A 22,578-nucleotide genomic window follows, 5' to 3' on the forward strand; every position below is an offset into this window, starting at 1 on the left:
TTCTTGACCCCAAACTTTGGCAAATGTTTCCTATAGTTTTCTCCAGTTTTCCCCAAAGTTTCAGCCAGATTGGAACACTCTCCGAGTTTTCGCGGAGTTTTTTTTTCCATTTTTGCCGACTCCCTGAATAACCCCATAAAAGATTTCTCAAAAAAAGGGAGAAAAATGATTTATTTTTATTAAAAATTGATATGAAATAAAGAAACCAAATGTAGACCCGCTTCGAAACTATTACTAAATGAATGTAGATTGAGGTGTCCCGTGATGTTTCCTCCGTGTCGTCTTGTCACTCAAAAACACACCGTCTTCTGAATCTGTACTATCGGAATCGGAATTCAGGAGTGCTTTATTTTCTCGATATTTCATTCTCTGTTGTTTTCGACGTTCTTTTCTAAGAACTGGCGCAATGCATAATGTAGTGCATGCCATCTGAAATGAAAACTTGTACATTTCAAGAAGTTCAATATAACTTACCATGGCCATAAATCCATAGAAAACTGCATTCCATCCATACCAATGTTGAATATTTGGAATCATAAACTGTCCCACTGCAGATCCACAACTTCCAGTACCATCGATTATACCGGTTACTGTAGCCAGTGCTTCTGAGTTCCCTTTCAACTTGTCGCTTTTTCCCAAATCTGCTACAACAGAACTCGAAATCATGTTCAATGGACCCCCAACGAAAAATCCAGCTAGTAGAAGAAGGAAAGCGTTCCACGTGTATGAAGCAGGCGAACCTGAAACACCAAATTTTGAAAAAGCAAACTTCGAAGATGGAACCTTACGAGAATAAACATAAAGTGATACAAACGATGCGAGAAGCATGTAGAAAATCAAAGAAGTCCTAGATTTCATTCTATCCGAAGCTGCTCCAGCAACTATTGAGGCGATGATCCCACCGACATCGTACCACGTGGATAGGGCGTCAGCAAAGGTTTCCGGCCAGTTCAGCCCGCTGAAAGACTGCAATATAGAGGGTTCTTCAATTATCGGGATACTAACTCATGTAAGTAGTACGGTAGCCAGAAGAAAAATCCATCGTTGACAAACTTTAAACAAGCGAAAGCAAGAGAAAACTAAGGTGGGTGAAATTAGATTGTAAAAATTACTATTCTAGAAATACCGAAATAACTCCAGGGATCAGCCAAGTGCGGAAAAATCCCAATGGAGGAGGTCGATTGAGTTCCAGTTTCTCTTTTGAATCTGATTCATGATGAGACCCAGAATCCAGATCCCATGGTGCTGATGGTAATTGAAAGTATGCAATGATACTGTAACTGAACAATAGAGAGCAGATTATGAGGAAGGGATACTGTAAATTTCAAATTTAATTTTGTTTTATTATCCAAAAAATAATATCTTACCTGATACCCAAATACCAATACATGACTTGCTATCAAAGTTCCAATAATATTTCCAACACTTCCACATGCTGACCATACACCCATCACTGTTCCTCTCGCATTCTTTCCAAACCAATTTCCCATTATTGCCACTTCAATTGGCCATCCGACAGATTGAGAGAATCCATTTAGAACCCAAAGAAACACATATAATGGAGCAGAGTAGATGTGATAAGTTTCTGTCAGAAATCCAAAGCAAAAAACCGAAAACGCAGAACAGGCCATTCCAATGCTCAGCATCTTCCTCGGATTGAAATGATCTCCTAGTGTTCCACTGATGAATAATCCCTGAAATGTTTGAATTGAAAAAGACCTTTCCAATGAATCAAAAAGTCCACCATTGCATAAGTTATCATAAAACTAGTATCCAAAAGTCCCAAAAACCTCGTAGCGTGTTCTTCAGACTCCATGAATGGTGGCCCGGTAGAATTCGATGTCCAGGTATGGATGATTGAGGGTTTAACTGTGGCAAGCGTTTTCCGAGTGGCATGAATCATGGCAAAACTGAAAAATTTATTGTTCTTCTTCAAATAAAACTTGTAATAGAAGGGCCCTTATTTTCTCTAATAGGAGCCCACTCAAACCGACGATTTGAGCTTAATTAACTCAGTTTCTAGGAGAGATATCTAAAAATTGTCAACTGATGAAATTTTGGTGATTATATTCTGAGTAATTTTTATTTGACAAGTTTTTGATATCTTTTGCAGTTATCGAGATAATAGAGCTCAAACTGCACAGTTGCGGTAGGCTTCTATAAAAAAACGGGGACTTTGACCCATTTTTTCTCAGTTCCTCAGAAAGATGCATATCAAGAAGTAGTTAACTAATAAATTGTTTATCATAAAATAATAAATATTTCATTAGTTGACACAATATTGATATCTCTCATATTAACCGGAATAACAAACTCATCATGGTGGGACCCTTCTACTACAGGTTTTACGGTAGTGGTTTTTAACAAAATAACAAAAAATCAACTCCGATTTTTTTTTGACATTTCAAAAGCAAATGCTCACCTGAAGAAGGTATGGAAAAACACAAAATAATGGTTTCTGGACCATTTTTGACCGGTTACTCTTGTCAGGAAATCTTTATTTTCAGTGCCACGTGGTCCTATTCGAGGAGGCATGCACCTGAATTAACTGTTCCTCTACTACTCAAAGAATTAAACAAAAGGGCAAAATAAAGTGGAAAAGTGTGTCAATTGGGCAGGAAAAGGGAGGATTTTCGGATCCAAGTAAAATCTGCTTCGTTTTCTTTTTTCTCCGTGAAAGAGACGCAGATTGTCAAAGAAGAAAAACTATGCTGAAGGAAAAGAGAGGAAAAGGAAGTGGAGGAAAACAAAGAAAAAGAAATTTCACACAAGCTTTATTTTTTCTCATTAATTTTATTAGATAAGAAAAAGAAAACAAGAAAAAGTTAACTCATTTCCATTCTGTTCACTGGATCATCGGTTTTTTGAGAGACCTGAAAATAATGAAGTATTATTCAACATTCGAAAAAGCATTTTCTTTCTATTTGTTCAGAGTTTTGAAGTCACAAGCCTCCTCACCTTTTGATGTTTGTTTTCTTTCCGCTCTCTCCATAGAACCGGGGAAATACATAAAGCAGACAATACGACCTGGAACAATGGATTTTTTTAAATATTTGAAATTTAAAAGTTTCCCTACCATAATCATGAACCCGTAAAAAATGGCATCCCATCCAAACCAATTTCTGACAAGTGGAATCAACCACTGCCCAATTGCAGATCCCACACTTCCGGTACCATCAATGATACCGGTTACTGTAGCCAATGCCTCAGCGTTTCCACGTAGTACTTCAGATTTCCCGAGGTCTGATGTGATGCATCCAGCAATCATGTTCAATGGACCACCAATAAAAAATCCGACGACGAGAAGAAGGAAGGCGTTCCAGTAGTAGGACTCTGGGGAGTCTGAAATTTAATATGATTTAATAATAATGTTTTTGGAGAGTCTTAAACTTGAGGTTCAATTTACAATAATTTTCGAGTTGCCTTATTTCTTTTGAGCTTAATTGTTTCAATTTCTGTAAAAGTTATCAAAAAGTTGTCAACTAATCATTTATTTATCATCATATCACCAATATTTTATCAGTCAAAAACATTTTGATATATTTCACAAGAACCGAGATAATTGAGCTCAAAGTTGACTATTGGGGTGGGCGAACAACGTTTTTAGAAAGAAAACTCACGAGCATACGCCAAAAGTGTTCCTGTAGACAAGAGAAGCATTGTGAAGACAATAGCTGTTCTAGACTTCATCCGATCCTAAAATCAATATTTGAATATTGAAACAACTCATCCACCCACAGAAAGTGCTCCTGCAATTATAGAAGATAATATTCCTCCAACATCGTACCACGCTGCAAGTCCATCGGCTGTGGATTCTGGCCAGTGAAGACCACTGAAATAATTTTACTCTCAAGATTAACCCTTGAAACTTTGTACTTGTGAAGATAGAATGGGAGCCAGAAGAAGAATCCGTCATTCACCAGTTTCAGGCAAAGGTAGGATATGGCAAACTGAAAAAAGAAAATTGTTTTTTTCTAGATTAAATAAGTTGTTTCGACCACTTACAGCAATAACTCCAGGAAGCAACCAAGCTCTGAAGAATCCTAATGGGGGTGGTCTCTCACTATCATTTCGTTTCATTTGTTCTTTTCCCTCTTCCCTAACTTCCTTTTCAACTTCCCAAGGAGCTGATGGTAAATGAAAGAAAATGAGAATACTGTAGAAGAATAATCCAGAACAAATGATAAGGAACGGCCATTGGTATCCGATATTTACAGTCCAGCTGGCTATTAAAGTTGCCAGAATGTTTCCAACACTTGCATTTGTAGACCATGTTCCAATTACTGTACCTCGTGCTGTTTTACCAAACCAACTTCCCATAATACACACTACCAAAGGCCATCCAACAGATTGAAAAAATCCATTGGAAATCCAAAGAATCGCATAAAGAGGAGCAGAATAGATATGGAATGTCTCGGTTACAAAACCAAATGTGAATACGGAAATTGCTGATAGGGCCATTCCCAGAGCCAAAATTCGTCGTGGATTATAATGGTCTCCAAGGTAACCACAAATATAGAGGCCCTAAAAATAATTAAAAAATAAAAATTTGCCTTCAAAATAGACTATTACAATAGCATAAGTGATCATGAAGCCAGTATCCAGAGCCCCGAGGAATTCAGCAGCTGACTGTTTGGATTCAAAAAGAGGTGCTCCATTTGGATTGGAGGCGTTGGAAGTCCAGACATTAATCAGAGAAGGTTTGACTGTGGAAAGAGTTTTACGAGCGGCGTGGAATAGGACGTAGCTGAAACATCGAAAGGAATAAGGTACCGAAATACCCGTATTAGAGGGACCCCCCACACTGTCAGGATTGAGCTAATTAATCTCGGTTTCAGTGAAAGATATAAAAAATGTGTCAACTGAAAACATTTTTTGGTATTATAATAAACATTTTGTTAGTTGACCACTTTTTGATACCGAGTGTTTACAGTGAACAGATTTAAGTTGAAGGAAAAGTGATCTGAAATATGGTTGAAAACTGAAAAAAACGAAATCGAAAAATGTTTTCGACGTTGAAAAAACACTAATAATGAAGAAAACAGTAACTTCGAAATTAATCATTCGGGAATTAAGATACCATAAAGCCTGTAATAGAACGGCAAAGTTGTCAACTGATAAATTGTTTATTATAATATTAAAAGTGTTTTGTCAGTTGACTCACATTTGATAGGAATCGGGATGATTCAGCTAAACCTTGGCAGTGTGGGGAGCCCTTCTATTACAGGTTATACGGTGTTCAGAATTTTGAAACCTTGTAAGGTAAGTTTCAAAGCTTTTTAATTTTAAAGCTCAGAAAAATTATTTCAAATCCAAATCTCGACGTTTATCAGGAATTTCTAATTTTCTATATTCTAAGTTTTCGAGATTTTTAACTTCCGAGTTATCGAAATTCTGAATGTCTGAAATTCCAGAACTGAAATTTTCAATTTCAGAATTTTGGTATATTAAAAATTTATAATAATCTGAATTTGTAAGAAATTCATAAATTCGATATATCTCATTTCTTGTAAAAGATATCAGAAATTTGTCAACTGATAAAATGTTTATGACAATATGATAAAAAAAATCATCAAGTTGAAATTTTTTGATATCTTTTACAGGAATCGAGATAATTGAGCTCAAAGTTGACGGTTTGGGTGGGCTTCTATTAGAAGAAATACATACTTTAGTCTCAATTTTAATAGATTTTCTGTTTCCTATATTTGAAATTTTGAATTTTCAAATATACTATTTTTAAAATTTCAAATGTCTCACATTCCAAACTTCCGAATTTCTGATCTACCGATTTTTCACGAAAATTAAGAATCTCTGAAATTCGGAAATTCGATTTGAGTTTAAAGATAGAAAAGCACTACTACTTGAGAATTCGTAAGAATTTAAATTGAAACTATACAAACACCCTTTTACAAAAATTATGAATCCTCCTACATTCAAATACATAAAGTTCATATAAGGAATTATCTGTGATAATCTATCACAAAGAATTGTGGTTTATATCGTTGACAAGATCAGCCGATGATTTGATTACTCAGAGAACACTTTTAAAAACTTTCAAAATAGATCTCCAAAGTTTAAACAAAAACAACAATTGAAAACTCACATGATGAAAGTGTGAATGAACACCCGAACATGGTATCTCGTCCATTTTTGTCCAGTAATCCGTGTCACAAAACTTTGCTTCCTCGTCGGTATCTCATCAGTCATTTCCTCCTTACATATGTGTTACAACAACTTCAAAGAATTATTTAGTTGAGAAATGATATCGAGAATTCGAATTGAGAAGAACCGGTCTGTTTTATCAAAGAGAAGAATAGAAGAAGACGTCGAGAGTAGGAAGTGGAGAATATGGGCCGATTTTTTTAAAGAGGAGGAAAATTAAGGTTTTGTACCTATTTCGACGAATACAAAATGTGACATTTTTCTATAAATATGTTGATTATAATTTCTCAGAAACATACCTGATGTGTGAAAAAAGAAAAAAATAGACCATTGTTATGGTCGTCTCAAATCAAAAGAAATTCTGACAATGTTTACTGAAAAGAAAAAACCAACACATACAAAAAACAGTACAATGTTCGATTTGTTTAGATTTTGTGTCTCCTGAATCCATTTTTTATATGCTCATTCATCCAAAACATTTTTAATTGGCCAATCGATTTATTATTTCAATTTTTACATCCATATTATTTCACACAGTGTACACATAAAACAGTCCATTCCATGAATGAACAATATAAATGTATATTTCTCCCGTTCAACGAATACAATTTGCTTTATACATTAGAATTAGTTGGTCTCCGTCTCACTTCCTGAATATCGTCTGATGCGTTTTCATCTGAATCACTATTCAGAAGAGCGTCTACCTCTTCGGAACGATGATGACGACGATCTTTGTGTTCCTTGTAAAGGACTGGGCACAGACAAAGGGCGGTGCATAGGATCTGGAAATTGATTTTTAGAAAATATTGATTTCTGGAATGATCCCCTTACCATAACAATAAACCCATAAAACACTGCATCCCATCCGAACCAATGTTGCACAGATGGAATGAACCATTGCCCAAGAGCGGCTCCAACACTTCCAGTACCATCAATTATACCGGTTACTGTAGATAATGCTTCAGCATTTCCACGTAGTTGTTCACATTTTCCGAGATCAGCAGTTATCGAACTAGAGATCATATTGGCTGGACCGCCAATGAAAAAACCAGCGACAAGAAGGAGGAATGCATTCCAGTTATAAGATTCAGGGGAATCTGAAAATTGTCTTTGATAACCCCAGGTTAATGAACAAAATCACTTGTTAAAGAAATCATATCACCACTCACGTGCATAGATGTAAAGTGACACAGTTGCCATCAACAACATAATGAATACCACGGGTGTCCGAGATCTCATATGATCCGAGAATGCTCCAGCCAACAGAGCTGCCAGAATACCTCCAACATCATACCACGTGGATAGAGAATCTGCGTAGGATTCTGGCCAATGGAGACCGGCGTGAAGATAGAATGGAAGCCAGAAGAAGAATCCGTAGTTGACGAGTTTCAGGCAAGCATATGCCAAAGAATACTAAAAAAGTTAGAATTTGATAAATTGATAACACTCAAAAGCGGCAACTTCTGGTCGGTGATTGTACAGATTCCGGATAAGACCGCTACTAAAGCCTGTCAAACTCCGATAAAAATCTGACCAAGACTCGCTTGTCAGCCGTTTTGATAGCCTGACCAATACCCATCCAAAAGCCGAACCCTCTAAACTTCCGAAAAGAAGTTACAAACCGACAGCCCAAAGTAGAAAACTCACTGCAATGACTCCAGGCAACAACCAAGCCTTCAAGAATCCGATAGGTGGTGGTCTTTCTGTTGGTTCATCCGGATCTTCTTCTTGTTCTTCCTCCATTTGGCCCGGAAGATTCTCACTACTCACTTCCCATGGAGCGGATGGAAGTTGGAAGAATACAAGGAAACTGTAGATGAAGAGAAGAGAGCAAGCAATCAGAAATGAGTACTGATATCCCAGAAACAGTGTATAGCTGGCTATCAGCGTCCCAATGATATTTCCAACACTGGCACATGATGACCATGCTCCCATAACTGCTCCACGAGCATTGTGTCCAAACCAATTTCCCATGATTGATACCTCAACAGGCCATCCGACGGATTGAATGAATCCGTTGAGAATCCATAGGAAGGAGTAGATCAATGGAGAATACACGTGGAATGTTTCCGTCAGATACCCAAAACAGAGAACACAGATTGAAGAAGCCATCATTCCAAAAGCTAGAAGACGTCGGGGATTGTAGTTGTCTCCGAGAATTCCGCATATGTATAGCCCCTAGAATCCAAAAATATTTTTGAGCTCATTGGAAGAAGAATTGGGAGAAAGACTTACAATAGCATAAGCAATCAGAAATCCAGTATCTAGAATTCCTAGGAATTCAGCTGCGGCCTGCTGAGTTGGGAAGATGGGACCAGTTGGGGTCGAAGTGTTGGAAGTCCATGTATGGATGAGAGAAGGTTTGACAGTTGACAGAGTTTTTCGGGTGGCATGAAGCATCGCATAACTAAAAGGAAAACTAAAATCTACATCTTGAATTATGAAATTCACCTCATAAAAGTGTGGGCAAAGACGAAATAGTGGTACTTGCTCCATTTTTGCCCGGTGATCCTTGCCCAAAAACTGTCCGGGCTTACATCGTTACGAAATCGAATTCTCGGCATATATGAATACCCCTGTAATTTGCAGATAAAATTGTTTGGGTCTCTTGAACCAGGTTAATAGGAAATGTGTGTTGAAGTTCAAGCCTAATTTCTAGACAGGTCAGAAGAAGAAAAAGAGGAACATGAACTCAAAAAAGAACATGGAAACATGAGAAGGGAACTGCTGGGTGAAATGAGGAAAATATCATATGGAAATGTGAATATGTTTATAGAAATGGAGAGAACAGAGAAGCAAAGCTCTCTCTTCCTCATCTGGTCTCTCTGGTCGTCGTTTTTATGTATACAAACAATAACAAAAAGCAATCAAAACACACAGTATATGACTAATTGCGTTTGAATACTCACTCCAAGGCCGTTTTATACAATCTGAAGTCATTGGAATATCGATTCTACAACATCTGTCCGGATTACTGTCACAATACATAAAGCTTCTAATTTTCGAAATTCCAGTTGAATAAATAAAAAGGTCCGAATTTCTAGCAAATCTATGACAAATACTTAATTAAAATTAGTCTAAATAGAGTACTTTGCTTCTTTTCCATTAAGAAAAAGAAGAACCTTTTCATACACCTTCCAATCATCGAGTTTTCTGGTTAGATCAAACTTTCAAACCTAGTAATCATTGAAAGAAAATTCAACTGATAAACGGAAAAACGTGCTGATAACTGCAGACATCTTCCATGTTCTTCTTCTGCTTTTTTCTTATTCATTTAACCCCCATTCGACCACCTCGTGAGGCCGCAAAACGAGGCTCGCTGCAATTGTGGACCACCGCACAAAAATTTTTTCTCTTTTTTTTGTTGAAATCCTGTTTCGAAATTCAATTTTAACCCTTGAATCGATGTTTTTCTTTTCAAAACTTTCAAATATATTTAAATAAATATTCAGGGTACACAAAATGCCGGCTGAACTAAACGCTGAACAGAGGAAGGCTCTCGAAGATGAGATCAAAGTGATGGGAGATGAGATCCGCAAACTGAAGACCGAGAAAGCCGATCCGGCTGTTGTAAGTTTTCAAAATAGTTGGAAATATCATTGTCTCTTATGTGAAGTATTTCGTAGAAACTATTTCAAGTCAGATTGTTGAGTTTTAGCTCCGATTGATTTCTTTCAAAACCTCATTTTATCGACTATTTCTTTTGAAAAAAAATAAAAATTGAAACCTTATTTTCTGTTCTTTCACTTCCAAGCGTATGTAATCCGCGGTATTTTTCTTGTTTCTAAGCCAAATGTCTCTCTGAGCCAATGATTATTAGATGTTCCGAACATTGGCGAGTAAACTGGCGTTTTCTATCCGGTTATCGGAAGAGACAGTAGTGAAACCGCGGATTGCATACGCTCAAAGAAGTGGAAGAAGGGTGAGATTTTAGTGTTCGTTTTCAACTGGTAAAAAATTAATATTTGTGTTTAGATCAAGGAGCGGGTCAACAAGATGCTCGAAAAGAAGAAGGAGCTTGGTGGTGGCGAAGAGAAGCCTGGAAAATTCGTTCTGAAAACCGGAAAAGGAACTCGGGACTACGGACCGGCTCAATCGGCTCTCCGTAACTCTGTTCTTCAAAATGTGGTCGAAACGTTCAACAAATATGGAGCAGAAACTATTGATACTCCTGTCTTCGAGCTTCGTGATGTGTTAATGGGAAAGTATGGAGAAGAAGGAGGAAAACTCGTCTATGATCTCCAAGACCAAGGAGGAGAGCTTCTCTCGCTTCGTTATGATCTCACTGTCCCTTTTGCTCGATACTTGGCAATGAACAAAATCACTAATATTACGAGATACCAGATCGCAAAAGTGTACAGACGAGATCAACCTGTGATGTCTCGTGGACGGTATCGCGAGTTCTATCAATGCGATTTCGATATTGCTGGACAGTACGATTTGATGCTTCCGGAAGCTGAATGCCTAGGTATTGTGAACGAGCTGCTCACCAAGCTCGAAATCGGAGAGTTCTTCATCAACGTAATAGTGACTTCAACTTAACGATGACTAATAAAATTAATTTCAGCTCAATCACCGATTGATCCTCGAAGGAATGTTCGCTGTCTCTGGAATTTCGCCAAAAGATTTCAAGACAATTTGCTCGTCAGTAGACAAACTAGACAAAACTCCATGGGCGGAGGTTGAGGAAGAGATGATTAAGGAGAAATTCTTAACGAAAGAGCAAACTTCAAAACTCGGAGAGTTGGTTAGATTCAGAGAGCTGAACAGTAATCTCAACAACTTGGAATTGCTCGAAAAGATGTCGGCTCTTCCTGAACTCGGACAGAATGAGAAGTTTAAGAAGGGAGCAGAAGAGTTGAAGGTTCTCATTGGATACCTTGAAGTTGATGGCGTGACGACAGTAAGATATGAACCATCGCTGGCAAGAGGACTGGATTATTACACCGGAGCTATCTATGAAGCGGTTGCACCAAGTGAGTTCAAATGTGTGAAATATCGTTACTGAGGAATTAATTCTTTAGAAGCATTGGAAGGAACCGCTGCCGAAAAAGCCGAGGATACCGCTGGACAGCCGGTCGGTGTAGGATCAGTGGCTGCTGGAGGACGGTACGATGGACTTGTCAATATGTTCGATTCAAAACTCAAAGTTCCGTGCTGTGGAGTTTCGTTTGGAATTGAGCGCCTTTTTGCTATCATGGAAGCTCGTCAGAAGTCAGCCGTTCGAACAACCCAAACGGAAGTTTACGTGGCTTCCGCACAAAAGAACATGGTCATTGAACGAAAGAAGTTGTTAAGAACTCTTCGTGCCGCAGGCATTAAGAGTGAAATGCCATTGAAGGCGAATCCAAAGTTGTTGACACAATTCCAATATGCCGAGGAGCGACGTATCCCATTGGTGGTGCTTATTGGAGAACGAGAACTCCAAGAGGGAATCGTCAAGTTGCGAAATGTTGTGAGCAGAGAAGAAAAGGCATGTTTTTTTTTTGAAAGAATCAATAAGTTTGTTCTTTTTCAGGACGTTCCGCTCGACTCATTGGTCTCAACCATTAGAGATAATCTCGCTGCTCTCTAGGCAATTAATCAATAATCTGTTGTTTTCTTTTTTTTTCTTTCTATTATTTATTATTCCTTTGTTCACCTTACTATCCAGCTTTTCTTCTCTTTTTCAGGTCATCTTTCGATTTATTTCTGCATAGTCGGTGTGAAACTTTGTTTTGTTTGTTTTCTTCTATTATCACAGTTTTTATTGCCTCAGTTTTTTGAAATTCCAATGAATAATTGTTTCCAGGTGCCATAATTTCTATAATTATAAATAAGGTTGTGAAGCCCTTTTGTTTTATTTAAATTTGGTAGAAAATGGATTTTCAGATTGAAAAAAGAAATATCTTTACAGCTTTTCATCATGTCGATGTCAAAATCTTCGTACTCGCAATACAACCGGAAAAACTGGGAGGATTCTGATTTTCCGATTCTCTGTGAGACATGCCTTGGTAACAATCCATACATGAGAATGGTAAGAAATCAATATTCGAGTTTCAACAACAAAAAATCATACCCAGATGAAAGACAAGCACGGAAGAGAGTGCAAAATCTGCGAACGCCCATTCACCACATTCAGATGGCAACCAGGAAAGGGAGCCAGATACAAGAATACAGAGCTGTGTCAGACTTGTGCTAAAGTGAAGAACGTCTGCCAGACATGCATGTTCGATTTGGAATACGGACTGCCTGTTCAAGTTCGTGATCACGAATTGCAAATCGCCGACAATATTCCGAAGCAGGGAGCGAATCGTGATTTTTTCTTGCAGAATGTTGAGAGGTTGGTTGATTTAAAAATCATCCGATAACTTAAGAAATTCCAGAACTCTCGGCCAAGGTGATGGAACTCAACCTATCGCCCAAATCGCCAACAACATGGATCAAGCTGCTCATGATCGTCTCCGTAGAATGGCTCGTTCTCAGCCCTACTACAAGCGCAATGCTCCACACATTTGCTCATTCTTCGTTAAAGGAGAATGCAAAAGAGGAGAAGAATGTCCATATCGCCACGAGAAGCCAACCGATCCGGATGATCCGTTGTCTCGTCAGAACATCCGTGATCGTTACTACGGAACCAACGACCCGGTTGCCGAGAAAATTCTGAATCGTGCCGCTGCTGCACCGACTCTTTCGCCACCAGCAGACACCACAATCACCACATTGTATATTGGAAATCTGGGACCAAACGGACCACAACAAGTCACTGAGAAGGATCTCAACGACTTCTTCTATCAGTACGGAGATATTCGCTGTCTTCGTGTTCTCACTGAAAAGGGATGTGCTTTCATCGAGTTCACAACTCGCGAGGCGGCCGAGAGAGCAGCTGAAAGATCATTCAACAAAACGTTTATCAAGGGAAGACGATTAACAATCAGATGGGGAGAACCACAGGCGAAGAGAGCTGCCGACAATTCGAACTACGTTACTCCAGTACCATCCGTACCGATTTGTAAGTTTTTTTAACCAAGAACTTTGATTTCAACATTTAAAGTATCAAAACTTTCTCTTTTTCTCAAGGTTAAGGAAGGTCTTCAAAGATTATTTTTCCTACATTTGATAGAACCAAAAAAATAATGTTTCCGGTTTCATTGTTAGATGGCAGGTGTCAGGTTTCAAAAGCCGATTGTCCATTCTCCAACCTAAACAATAATTTATATTCCACATTCTTTCCAATTTTTCCTTTCTCTAACCCCATCCCTCATTTTCAGTGCCAATTCCTGACGGTCTCGCTCCTTCGACGTCATCCCAACAGAGATTCACTGGATCCATTCCACGTCCACCGGTTCCACCAACATTCTCGGCTCCAACTCGTCTCGTCGTCCCGAATGTTCGCCCGATGAAAGCTGGAGAGCCCAGCTCATCCTCCTCATCGATCTACTATCCAAGTCAAGATCCAACTCGTCTTGGAGCCAAAGGTGACGTCATCGAATGAATGTTTCGTCGGAATTCTGGCTCGCTGTTTTAATTTCTATCTAAACACTCTTCTCCTCTGTCCTTAAAATATTCTTGTAGATTGCTCTACAAATCTTCCTAAATATTGTTAGTGGTCTCATCATCAACAAAATCCCTATTTTTATTCTTTCAAAATGTTCATTTACACACAATACAATAAACTTTTCCTCCCCTCGATGATTTCACTTCTTTATCATTGTTTGTACTTCACTCGAACTGGTCATATCCGATGTTTTCTATTTCCTTGAAGTTTCGATTCTCTTAACCGATTTTTCGATAACTTTTCCAGATGGCCTTACTCAATATACAAGCAGTCTCGGCCCAAATGGACGCAAATTTCAACGCGAAAATTTTGAATTTTCGAATGGTCGAGGAGGGAAAGTATACGGTAAGAAACACTTGAATGTGGTCCCACAGCGACAACTACAGTAACCTGAAAATACCTTTGTTTTCCGGGTTTATTATCTCGTTTTTCGTGCGTTTCAGTCATTTTTTTCACTAACAAGGAGAAAATGAACACTGTAAATAAAAAGTTTTTAGGTTACTGTAGTTGTCGTTGTGGGACTTCTCTTTCACAGCTCCGAGTTTTTTGTACCTGAATAATAAAATTGTTGTCTTATCTGATTAGAAATATATTTTTTCTATTTGTACCATTTCCAGGTCTACCGTATCCAGATAACAGTGGACACATATACGTGGACCGTTGAACGACGCTACAGCGACTTTGATGCTTACGACATTCAACGGTTCACAGATCGAAAGAAATCGTTTCTACCACCGAAAAAGCGACTAGGAAACAAAGACCTAGAATTCATTGAAGAGCGACGAATCGAGTTGGAGAAGTATGTGCGGGCACTTTTGGAGCTAGAAGTTTGGTATCAGAAGCAGAAGAATGTACATTCATTGCCATTGATTTCGGCAAAGTTTTTCGATTTTCATCAATATGTGAGTTATTTATAAGCAAATGTTTTATTTTGAAAAAAATGAGACCAAGGTGTTTTAATTGAAATTATGCATATAGTTTCTTTGGCAGTATTCTGAGAGACAGGGGAAGGCGGTAACTTTATATACATCTAACTGATGTTGATGGGATACTTGAAGAAAAATAAGCAAGAAACTAAAAAATGGGAATTATTGTTCTTCATCCTGGTGGTGGATGGCGGCGGCAAGTTCATTTCTGCTCAAAGCAGCACGACGCTTCATTCTCCAATATTGAAGACGTGTCCAGAGCTCTCGAAGAGCAATGTAGATCATAGCAATGTTCTTAACGGCGAACAGGGATGGATCGAACTTCTTTCCGTGTTGCTGAACTTCGAGAATAATGTAGAGATAGATACGGAGTCCCAGGAATGGTCCATTGACAAGAAGAACGTAGAGGAAGGCCCAGAGTTTCTCGCTGACAAGAAGGAAGCGGGGCACTTTGGCGTAACGGAGTTTGGCAAGGGCGAAGGTGGGCATGAAGAAGTTGATGCAGGCGACAATGAGGATGGTCAGCTCCAACCAGAGTTCCAAGTTCCATTTGTCTTTCTGAAAAAATAGAACAAATATATATGCTTGCTATCGATAATTATTAACTTACCGATGCTTGCCAAAGAAGGTCCAAGAAATAAATGTTATCGATGAGATCCAGACAAATGGCAGCGACAAGGTATGAGATGTACACCTGACGAACGGAGACCAATGGAGTGTAATGGTGGGATTCAAAAATGAACAGGAAGATCAAAACGGAAAGAGACAGTCCGGCTTTGAAGAGGAAATCATCGAAAAGCTTGTCGTTGTTATCCAGAGGAGTCGGTGGAATGTCTTCGTAGAACAGGCGGAAACACGTGGCAACTTTGGCAATGAGAATGACAGCGTAGACTCCCCAAGCAAAGCAGGCGTACTTTACTCGGCTATCTGAAATCGATTTTTTAACTTTGAAACTTTTAAATTATGTCATCAACTGCTTACCAATAGAACAACACTCTTCCATTTGAACTGCATTGAATTTGATTGCCAAGACTCCTAGCACACCCAGGATCAGCACCACAACACAATCTGGTCCTATCCAAGCAGCCCATACATTCTCTCCTGTGACATTCAGATAGTACCAGTCTAATAAACCAAATTGAAGGATTACTAGGGCTAAACTGATTATCAGAGCGAATGAATCCAGGAAGGCACGCACACAGCGGCCTGGCAGAACTGCCATATTTAGATTTGCCGGGGATTGGTGTATTAGAGCTGCTGTCTGCTCTGGAGGCACTTTGATGGGAAACTCTTCTGCACCTTCGTAATATTCAAAGTGTGCTATCCGTTCTTCTCCGTTCTCTTCTATCGAGTCTTCAGTTATGTGACGTGGATCTCTTCCAGACTCAACGCGGGTGTTCTCTGTAACAGTTTCAGGATGAGGCGAAGATGACGAAGATGGAAACCACGGATTGTGGAGTGGATCTTCTGATGGTTTTGGGGATTCGATATGATGGTAGCGAATCGAAAAATCCCTGGGAACGGGATCAGGGAAGAGAAGCAATTGTGCCATGGGGTGGAAGAAGAAGAAGAGGAAGAAAAGGAGAAATGGGAGAAGTTTTCAACTGGCGCCCCCACACACAACAGAGGGTACTGTGTTTGTTTTGCCCGTGGGGGATAGTAGGATGCGACGATGGATGGGGGCATTTTTTGGAGACAAACTGTTTTTTTTTTCGTTTGGAACGGAAGGAAAAAAATTGATAAAAGAAAGATTCTTCCGAATAAGGGGGTGAGAAGAAAGGGAAGTGAGAGAGGTCTAGTCTAAGAGAATTAGGAAACGGCAAGGAATGGTAGAGGTCGGGTTGGATTGAATGATCGGAAACCTAGTTTTCCACAAAAAAGAAAATCCTTTTTTTTTCTAGACAAATCGTTTTAGATAAAAATCTAACAGAACTTGGAATAATTAGTACTAAGCTAATGATTCCTATTTTTCGTATCTATTCTCTACAAAGCACATGATTCCTAGAATCCAACTAAGACTTTGATTTGAAAACCTAGTAAACCCGCCAAACTGAATAAGCCTCAATACTAATCGGTGAGCACTTCCCTTTAAGTGGGTGGGGTGTTCCACTTGTCAAAAAGCGTTTTCATAAAAGATCCAACATCGGTTTGCTTTGCAAGATCTTTTTTCAAAGATGAAGTAACCTAACAAAAGGAACGAAGAACAAAAAATGGGTCAGCTGATGCTGCTCCTCCAACGTTTGGCTTGTATATTGAAAGAAAAGATACAGGCTGTTTGCCTCAGAGAGCCACTGCGCAAGTTGTCGACAAGTGCAAAGTGCATGAACATGAGAAGAAATGATGGGGAAAAAGAAGAAAAGGCTACTACTCGCTCTATTCAAAATACGGTCTCTATTCCTCTCTTCATTATGATTGTCTGTCGAGGCGCATACGTCTCTTTTACAGTCAGTATGGGTGGACACTGACGGCACGGATGCCGCCAAATAATTAGACTATAATTGATGTCAGAAGCATTGGTGGTGGTGGAAAGGTGCGCGAAAATGATGTGGAATGGTGACGACTACAGGACCACCTCATTTCCCTTAATGGACAGGTGTTCCAGGGGAAGGCTTATGCCTAATTCATGGCTGATCTAGAGCTCTCTTGTTGTGCTGGAGCAGGGAGAGAGAGAGAGAGAGAGAGAGCATAAGTTGCTTAATTATGTGCTATTGTGAATGGAAATAGAAACACTCTAGAAGAAGAGGAAGTAGGACAATATTATGGAAATGCGACTCGATAATTGCTCCGAGTGAGCTAAGAGCTACCTGGCAGAGTGCCAAGTTGTTCAGAGAGCCACCACCAGTGCTCGTAAAGCGCAGTTGTTCTTATATTCCCAGATCCATAAATTTCATGGCCGCAAGCAGACTCAACGCGAAATTGATGCGGTCATACTGCGGCTCCGAGGACCAAGACCACCCGTCTGTTCACATATTTGTATGTTTGCATTACTATATTACTATACACTGTCAACTGAATTGGTTTCTGGTCCGCTCCATAATCAGAATGATGAGCATGAAAAGAATGACGTTTGTTCAAACAAATGGTGGTCCAAATGTGTCAAAGAATTCTGGAGGAAAGAAGAAGAAGAAGACAATAGTCCTAGAAAAAAATGAAGCACTTGAAAATGCAAAAAAAGCGGACAAGTTGCTCCATTTCAGGGCTTCTGAACTCAAGAATCCAGAAATGAGGGAAAGAAGGTTTCAAATACAAATTATGAATGCTGATGGCAGTAATTAGAGAATATAGTGAAAACTCGGCGCGGAAAGAAGAACATGTAACTCAGTACGGTGTTGACTTTTCGGATTTCGCACAGATGCCGTCTGATTATATGCATCCCGTCCCGTCCGAAACAACAAACACAGAAGTCTAACGGTTAGGCCCTAACCATGAGAAAATGAGAGGAAAATGAAATGAAGCGAATTGTGGCTCACCTGGAATCTCCATGTGTGGAGGTAATCAGTGCATAGACGACGAGAAGGGAATAGGATCTAGGGATGCTCCGGAAGTTGTGTCTCTCTTCCTAATTTGGCACACTGCCAAAACCCAATACAACAACAAAATAGGGAAGAAGGAGGAGACGAAGAAGAAGAAGAAGCAAGATTAGGCAGTGTTAGAGGGAGACGGGTAGAATTGTGGTAGTCGGCTGGGGCTGCGGGAAGGGATGCGACAGACGGACGGACACGGAGAGGTCAGTAGCCACGCCCACAATTTTGGAGGAAACAGACTATGTTCTGAGTGTGGGAGAACGTGGAAAAGAAGGAGAATGTAGAGGGAAGAATAATGAAACGAAATGTTGCGCGAGAAAGAAGAAGATGCAAAAAGTCAGTGTACCCAGAGCTTTGATTTATGAGATGTTCTCTATAGAGATTTCAGAAGCTCAAAAATGAGTGGAGCACAAAGCACACCATTAAAACAAAATTGGTTCTAGAATATTCTCGAATTCTCGGGAAATTGAATTTCCACTTTGGACGAATTTCCTGACAGTCGTGCAGTCTTGCCAGTAAGAGGAAGACAAATTTGACGACTGGAACACCTAGAATTATACAGAGACTAGTCTTTCTTTTTTTCCGAAGAGAAACATTGAAAAAGTTTTATTTCCGCTGAGAAAAGTGCCACCACCAGACAACAACATAGACTGGTTTTTGCAGTACCTACTTCTAACTTTCCATAACTTTTTGGTCTCTTTCAATCTCTCTGGAAACGAAAACACACCGTAACCCGAAAATGTGACAGGTTGGAAACCGAAAAACAAAAATAGAAAAAGGTTCAATCATAAAAAGCAATCGGAAGAGAGAGAGAGAGAGAGATGGAGTTAATCCACGTTTTGGCTATGTATTTATGAGTAGATGCTGTTGTCGTTTTCCATAAACAATCAGCAGGTCGGGCTCTCTCCATATAACCCTCCTATATCCGTTTTCTGAGCCCCTCCCCTCACCAGGAGGGACCTTCCTCCTCCGTTAAATTATGGCCGTTCGTCGCATTATGCTTTCACTCGTGATATCCTTCGCGTCCCCTCCTGTGACTATTATACGGACCACCAGAAGAGGAATAGGCACATCTGCCCCTCTTTTGCTCTCTGTCATCCTCCCATTTGAATAGAGCAGCTTCTATTCACCTAGGAGGATACATGTAACAAAAGTGATGAAGGGAGGAACAAACAGTGCATGACGGTGGCGGACTGTATAAATGGAATCGAATTACCGTTGCGCGCGCCAGAGGTGCGACAGTCAAAAAGTCACATGTGGTCAAATTACAAAAAGCCATAGGCGCTGGCTGTGAAGAAACGAAATTTCAATTTGTAAAAAGGAGAGGAGCAAAAGTCTAATTAGAAGACCAACAGGGGTAATGAAATGAAGGCGCCACCATCATTGGAAGTAAAAACCGCAAGGGACCACCACCACCATCCCTATATACATATTTTATTCATTCCGACGGTGGGTCCGATTGCCGTGAAAAAGAATGAAGGACAATGGAATGCTGCCTGGAGGGGACGACATCATGTCAAGTTGAATGCGCGGAGCGGCAGAAGTAATCCGGAGACTCTTCTCTATTTTCGTTTTGAATTGAACAAAAGAGAGACGACAACTTCGCCTCTTCTCAGGACCCCTGAGCAAGGAGCCGTGTGTGCTTCAGAAGACAGAAGAGAAGGGGAACCTAATTTATCTGCAATGTTTTTTTCGTCGTCGAGAAAATTCGTTTTTCCATGTCATCTCTCTCGCGTATACCTAATAATTCTTTGGACAAGCCAGTTAGAAGACGAAGACGGAGAAGCTCATTTTTATCCTGTCTCTTTTTTCTGCCTCCAATTGTCGAAACAAAAACAACAACAACAACGACTTCAAGATGAAGCGAAGATGTATTTGTCGAGCTAAAAATGCTCATTTATTGCCTGTGTTGCCTCAGCCTGCTCTCTGGGGAATGAAAAGAAACACAGTAGCGGTCACTTGAAACGAAAAAAAAACGAAATGAAACGAGATGTTAAAAAGAAAGACTTGAAACATGTATAAAGAAGGGAATGGGTGAGACAAGTGTTCGGGGAAAGGACACATATGGTCCTTGTGGAATCTATATGCGCGCATGCACATATTAGAAATAAGAAGTGGATTCATAATGAATAGTAGAGCCTCTGGTAGATGTGTACCTCTCAACAACACACTTCTTATTGCAGGAGATCCACTCGATTGTGGACGATCTCTCATTGAGACTTGGAAATTTGGGAGATGGATGGTTGGAGAGCAGTCAGACGTCGCCGAAATACTTTGAATTTACGCCTATCGAGGTACATGCCATAACTGAACGTCTTCGACTACCAGAACCCACTGCGCCAGGTAGGAATATTATATACCGTAGATGGTCTAATAGATGCCCATCCTATGTGTGCACTTTGAGCTCAGTTATCTCGATTTTTGTGAAAAATATCAAAAATATGACAACTGGTAAAATACGGGTGATATTATGATAAACATTTTATCAGTTGACAGATTTTTGATAGCTCTCATAGGAACCGAGATAGCTGAGCTCAAAGTAAACGTAGGCTTCTATTAGAGACAATACGTTATTAAGAAAAGTAAAGAAAAAGTTATTTGACAACATACAAAACTTACTTATTGTTAGACAGTCCCAGAAACTTAAAATTCGGTAAAAAAAACTTACATGCAAAATTTTTCAAATATCAGTAGGAGGTCTTCACCAATATTTTCTGGGCCTGGAAGGTAGATAGCGGACCAAAAAGTTATCTAACGACAGAAAAAGTGAACGGGAACTAATTTGGCACAGCTGGGTTATGACATTTTGCAATCATAATTGTTCTAAAGAGTCTCATACATCGATCGTTTTTATTAACATTCCACTTAAGCTCATAACTTTTTCCTGATTTCCAGATGTGAATATGGTGGCCGATATTGGAAACACGATCGATTTCCTTCATCGTGTGCGTGCCCTCAAAATCCGCGGACAAAAGGGATACGTAGGAACATCGAACATCGTCTGGAACTCTCTTGACATGAGTCTCTACTTTTGTAAAAGCTTGAAAGCACTTTGGATTGCTGACAGTGATGTGTGTCGAATCAATGGAATAAAGAGTATCAGGGAGACACTTCGTCGACTGGTCGTTCATTATTCAATGAAGAAAATTAAAGACTTGTTGTTCGATGAGGAGGATCTGGAGGCGGCGTTGATGGTAGAAGAGATGGGAACATGGAAGTGTTTGGAAGAAGTTGATCTCTCGTTTAATGAAATAAAATGTTTTGATGAGAGCATGGTAAGACTTGCAAGAGTGATTTTGGAAGATGTACTTTTTTCTCTTTAGAAACTTCTTCCTGAGGTACGCATTCTGAATGTCAGCTACAACTCCATCACAGATATCGGAACCAACCTCGCTTTTCTCTCTTCGCTGACAGAATTGGATTTATCTAATAACACTATCACAAAAATCGATGCGTATGTTTTATTCGAAGTTATCGTTTTTTTTGTTCTATAGGATCCCAAACTATAAGTTCACTTTGAGCTCAATTATTTTGGTTTCTGTAAGAGATATCGAAAATCTTTCAACTGATAAAACTCTGGGTATAATATTATTGACATTTTATCAGTTGACAGTTTTATGATAGCTCTCCTAGGTACCGTGATAACTGAGTTCAAAATAAAAGTAACTATCAATGTGGATTTTCAGATGGAACGAGAAACTTGGAAACGTCAAGAAACTGATTCTGAGTGAGAATGCGATTGAAGATCTCACGGGTCTTGGAAAACTGTATTCGTTGGAATATTTAGATGTGAAAGGAAACAATATTCAAACATTGGAAGCTGTTCAGGGAATCGGAAAACTTCCATGTCTGGAGATCCTCTTGCTTCGAGACAATCCAATTCGAAAACTCGTTGAATATCGTACGAAAGTTCTCGAACTGTTTGGTGAACGCAGTAGTGAGGTAGATTACCTTCTTTCCACTTTCCTAGTCTATTTCTCTTTTTTTTCAGCTAAAACTAGACGGACGACGTCCAGAACACCGTGAGCTGGATACCGTTCGTGTTCGGATGGCTCTTCGGAAAGCGAAAGAAGAGAAAGAGGAGCGAGAGAGACGACGAAAAGAACGAATCGAAGAGAGAATTCGATACATTTCCGGAGAAGATGTTAGTCCGAATGTGTCCGGATCGTTCTAAAATTATACTGCATTTGATTTTATCCTCGTCAATTATGTTCAAAATTTGTATTTAGTTATTTTTTTCTTTTTTGATTTTGCATGTACCATATTCATGCTTTTTTGCTGAATTGAGATTCATGATCTGGCTGAAGAAAGGTCCCATATGTCTAGGATAATGCAAACTTCCCAAACCTGAAAGTTCTAGCCCAAAAATCAGTCCAAAGTGATGCCCAGATCTCCAATTTTTTCTAATTTGGGAATTCCGGATGCCGCG

General features: G+C 39.5%; 8 protein-coding genes across 8 annotated transcripts; 4 read left to right on the plus strand and 4 right to left on the minus strand.

Annotated features, from left to right (window-relative positions):
• Positions 1 to 234: 234 nt before the first annotated feature.
• On the minus strand, positions 235 to 2,535 carry CBG17619 (the record flags this gene model as incomplete). Its single annotated transcript, XM_002634240.2, has 7 exons — positions 235 to 740; positions 789 to 958; positions 1,006 to 1,079; positions 1,127 to 1,315; positions 1,368 to 1,694; positions 1,745 to 1,910; positions 2,423 to 2,535. The coding sequence occupies 7 exons, from the start codon at positions 2,533 to 2,535 to the stop codon at positions 235 to 237; spliced, it is 1,545 nt and encodes a 514-aa protein (XP_002634286.2).
• A 290-nt stretch (positions 2,536 to 2,825) lies between these two features.
• CBG17618 lies at positions 2,826 to 6,207 on the minus strand (the record flags this gene model as incomplete). Its single annotated transcript, XM_002634239.2, has 9 exons — positions 2,826 to 2,873; positions 2,959 to 3,027; positions 3,077 to 3,342; positions 3,621 to 3,696; positions 3,739 to 3,832; positions 3,877 to 3,950; positions 4,006 to 4,524; positions 4,573 to 4,747; positions 6,104 to 6,207. The coding sequence occupies 9 exons, from the start codon at positions 6,205 to 6,207 to the stop codon at positions 2,826 to 2,828; spliced, it is 1,425 nt and encodes a 474-aa protein (XP_002634285.2).
• Positions 6,208 to 6,776: 569 nt separating this feature from the next.
• CBG17617 lies at positions 6,777 to 8,726 on the minus strand (the record flags this gene model as incomplete). The annotated part of the gene is made up of 6 exons (XM_002634238.1): positions 6,777 to 6,944; positions 6,994 to 7,259; positions 7,332 to 7,575; positions 7,810 to 8,340; positions 8,398 to 8,569; positions 8,614 to 8,726. 6 exons carry the CDS (start codon positions 8,724 to 8,726, stop codon positions 6,777 to 6,779), a joined length of 1,494 nt encoding a protein of 497 aa, XP_002634284.1.
• Positions 8,727 to 9,624: 898 nt separating this feature from the next.
• Cbr-hars-1 lies at positions 9,625 to 11,737 on the plus strand (the record flags this gene model as incomplete). The annotated part of the gene is made up of 6 exons (XM_045235974.1): positions 9,625 to 9,732; positions 9,983 to 10,084; positions 10,138 to 10,683; positions 10,730 to 11,138; positions 11,187 to 11,635; positions 11,681 to 11,737. 6 exons carry the CDS (start codon positions 9,625 to 9,627, stop codon positions 11,735 to 11,737), a joined length of 1,671 nt encoding a protein of 556 aa, XP_045100824.1.
• A 330-nt stretch (positions 11,738 to 12,067) lies between these two features.
• On the plus strand, positions 12,068 to 13,636 carry CBG17615 (the record flags this gene model as incomplete). Its single annotated transcript, XM_045235975.1, has 4 exons — positions 12,068 to 12,178; positions 12,225 to 12,484; positions 12,519 to 13,153; positions 13,413 to 13,636. 4 exons carry the CDS (start codon positions 12,068 to 12,070, stop codon positions 13,634 to 13,636), a joined length of 1,230 nt encoding a protein of 409 aa, XP_045096289.1.
• A 309-nt stretch (positions 13,637 to 13,945) lies between these two features.
• Positions 13,946 to 14,616, plus strand: CBG17614 (the record flags this gene model as incomplete). The annotated part of the gene is made up of 2 exons (XM_002634235.2): positions 13,946 to 14,044; positions 14,317 to 14,616. 2 exons carry the CDS (start codon positions 13,946 to 13,948, stop codon positions 14,614 to 14,616), a joined length of 399 nt encoding a protein of 132 aa, XP_002634281.2.
• Positions 14,617 to 14,787: 171 nt separating this feature from the next.
• Positions 14,788 to 16,177, minus strand: CBG17613 (the record flags this gene model as incomplete). The annotated part of the gene is made up of 3 exons (XM_045235976.1): positions 14,788 to 15,183; positions 15,236 to 15,552; positions 15,607 to 16,177. The coding sequence occupies 3 exons, from the start codon at positions 16,175 to 16,177 to the stop codon at positions 14,788 to 14,790; spliced, it is 1,284 nt and encodes a 427-aa protein (XP_045096290.1).
• Positions 16,178 to 16,952: 775 nt separating this feature from the next.
• Positions 16,953 to 22,323, plus strand: CBG17612 (the record flags this gene model as incomplete). The annotated part of the gene is made up of 6 exons (XM_002634233.2): positions 16,953 to 16,985; positions 20,333 to 20,492; positions 21,045 to 21,424; positions 21,473 to 21,603; positions 21,836 to 22,091; positions 22,141 to 22,323. 6 exons carry the CDS (start codon positions 16,953 to 16,955, stop codon positions 22,321 to 22,323), a joined length of 1,143 nt encoding a protein of 380 aa, XP_002634279.2.
• Positions 22,324 to 22,578: the final 255 nt, after the last annotated feature.

This window comes from Caenorhabditis briggsae, assembly GCF_000004555.2.
Source record: "Caenorhabditis briggsae complete genome, chrIV, whole genome shotgun sequence".
NCBI lineage: Eukaryota > Metazoa > Nematoda > Chromadorea > Rhabditida > Rhabditidae > Caenorhabditis > Caenorhabditis briggsae.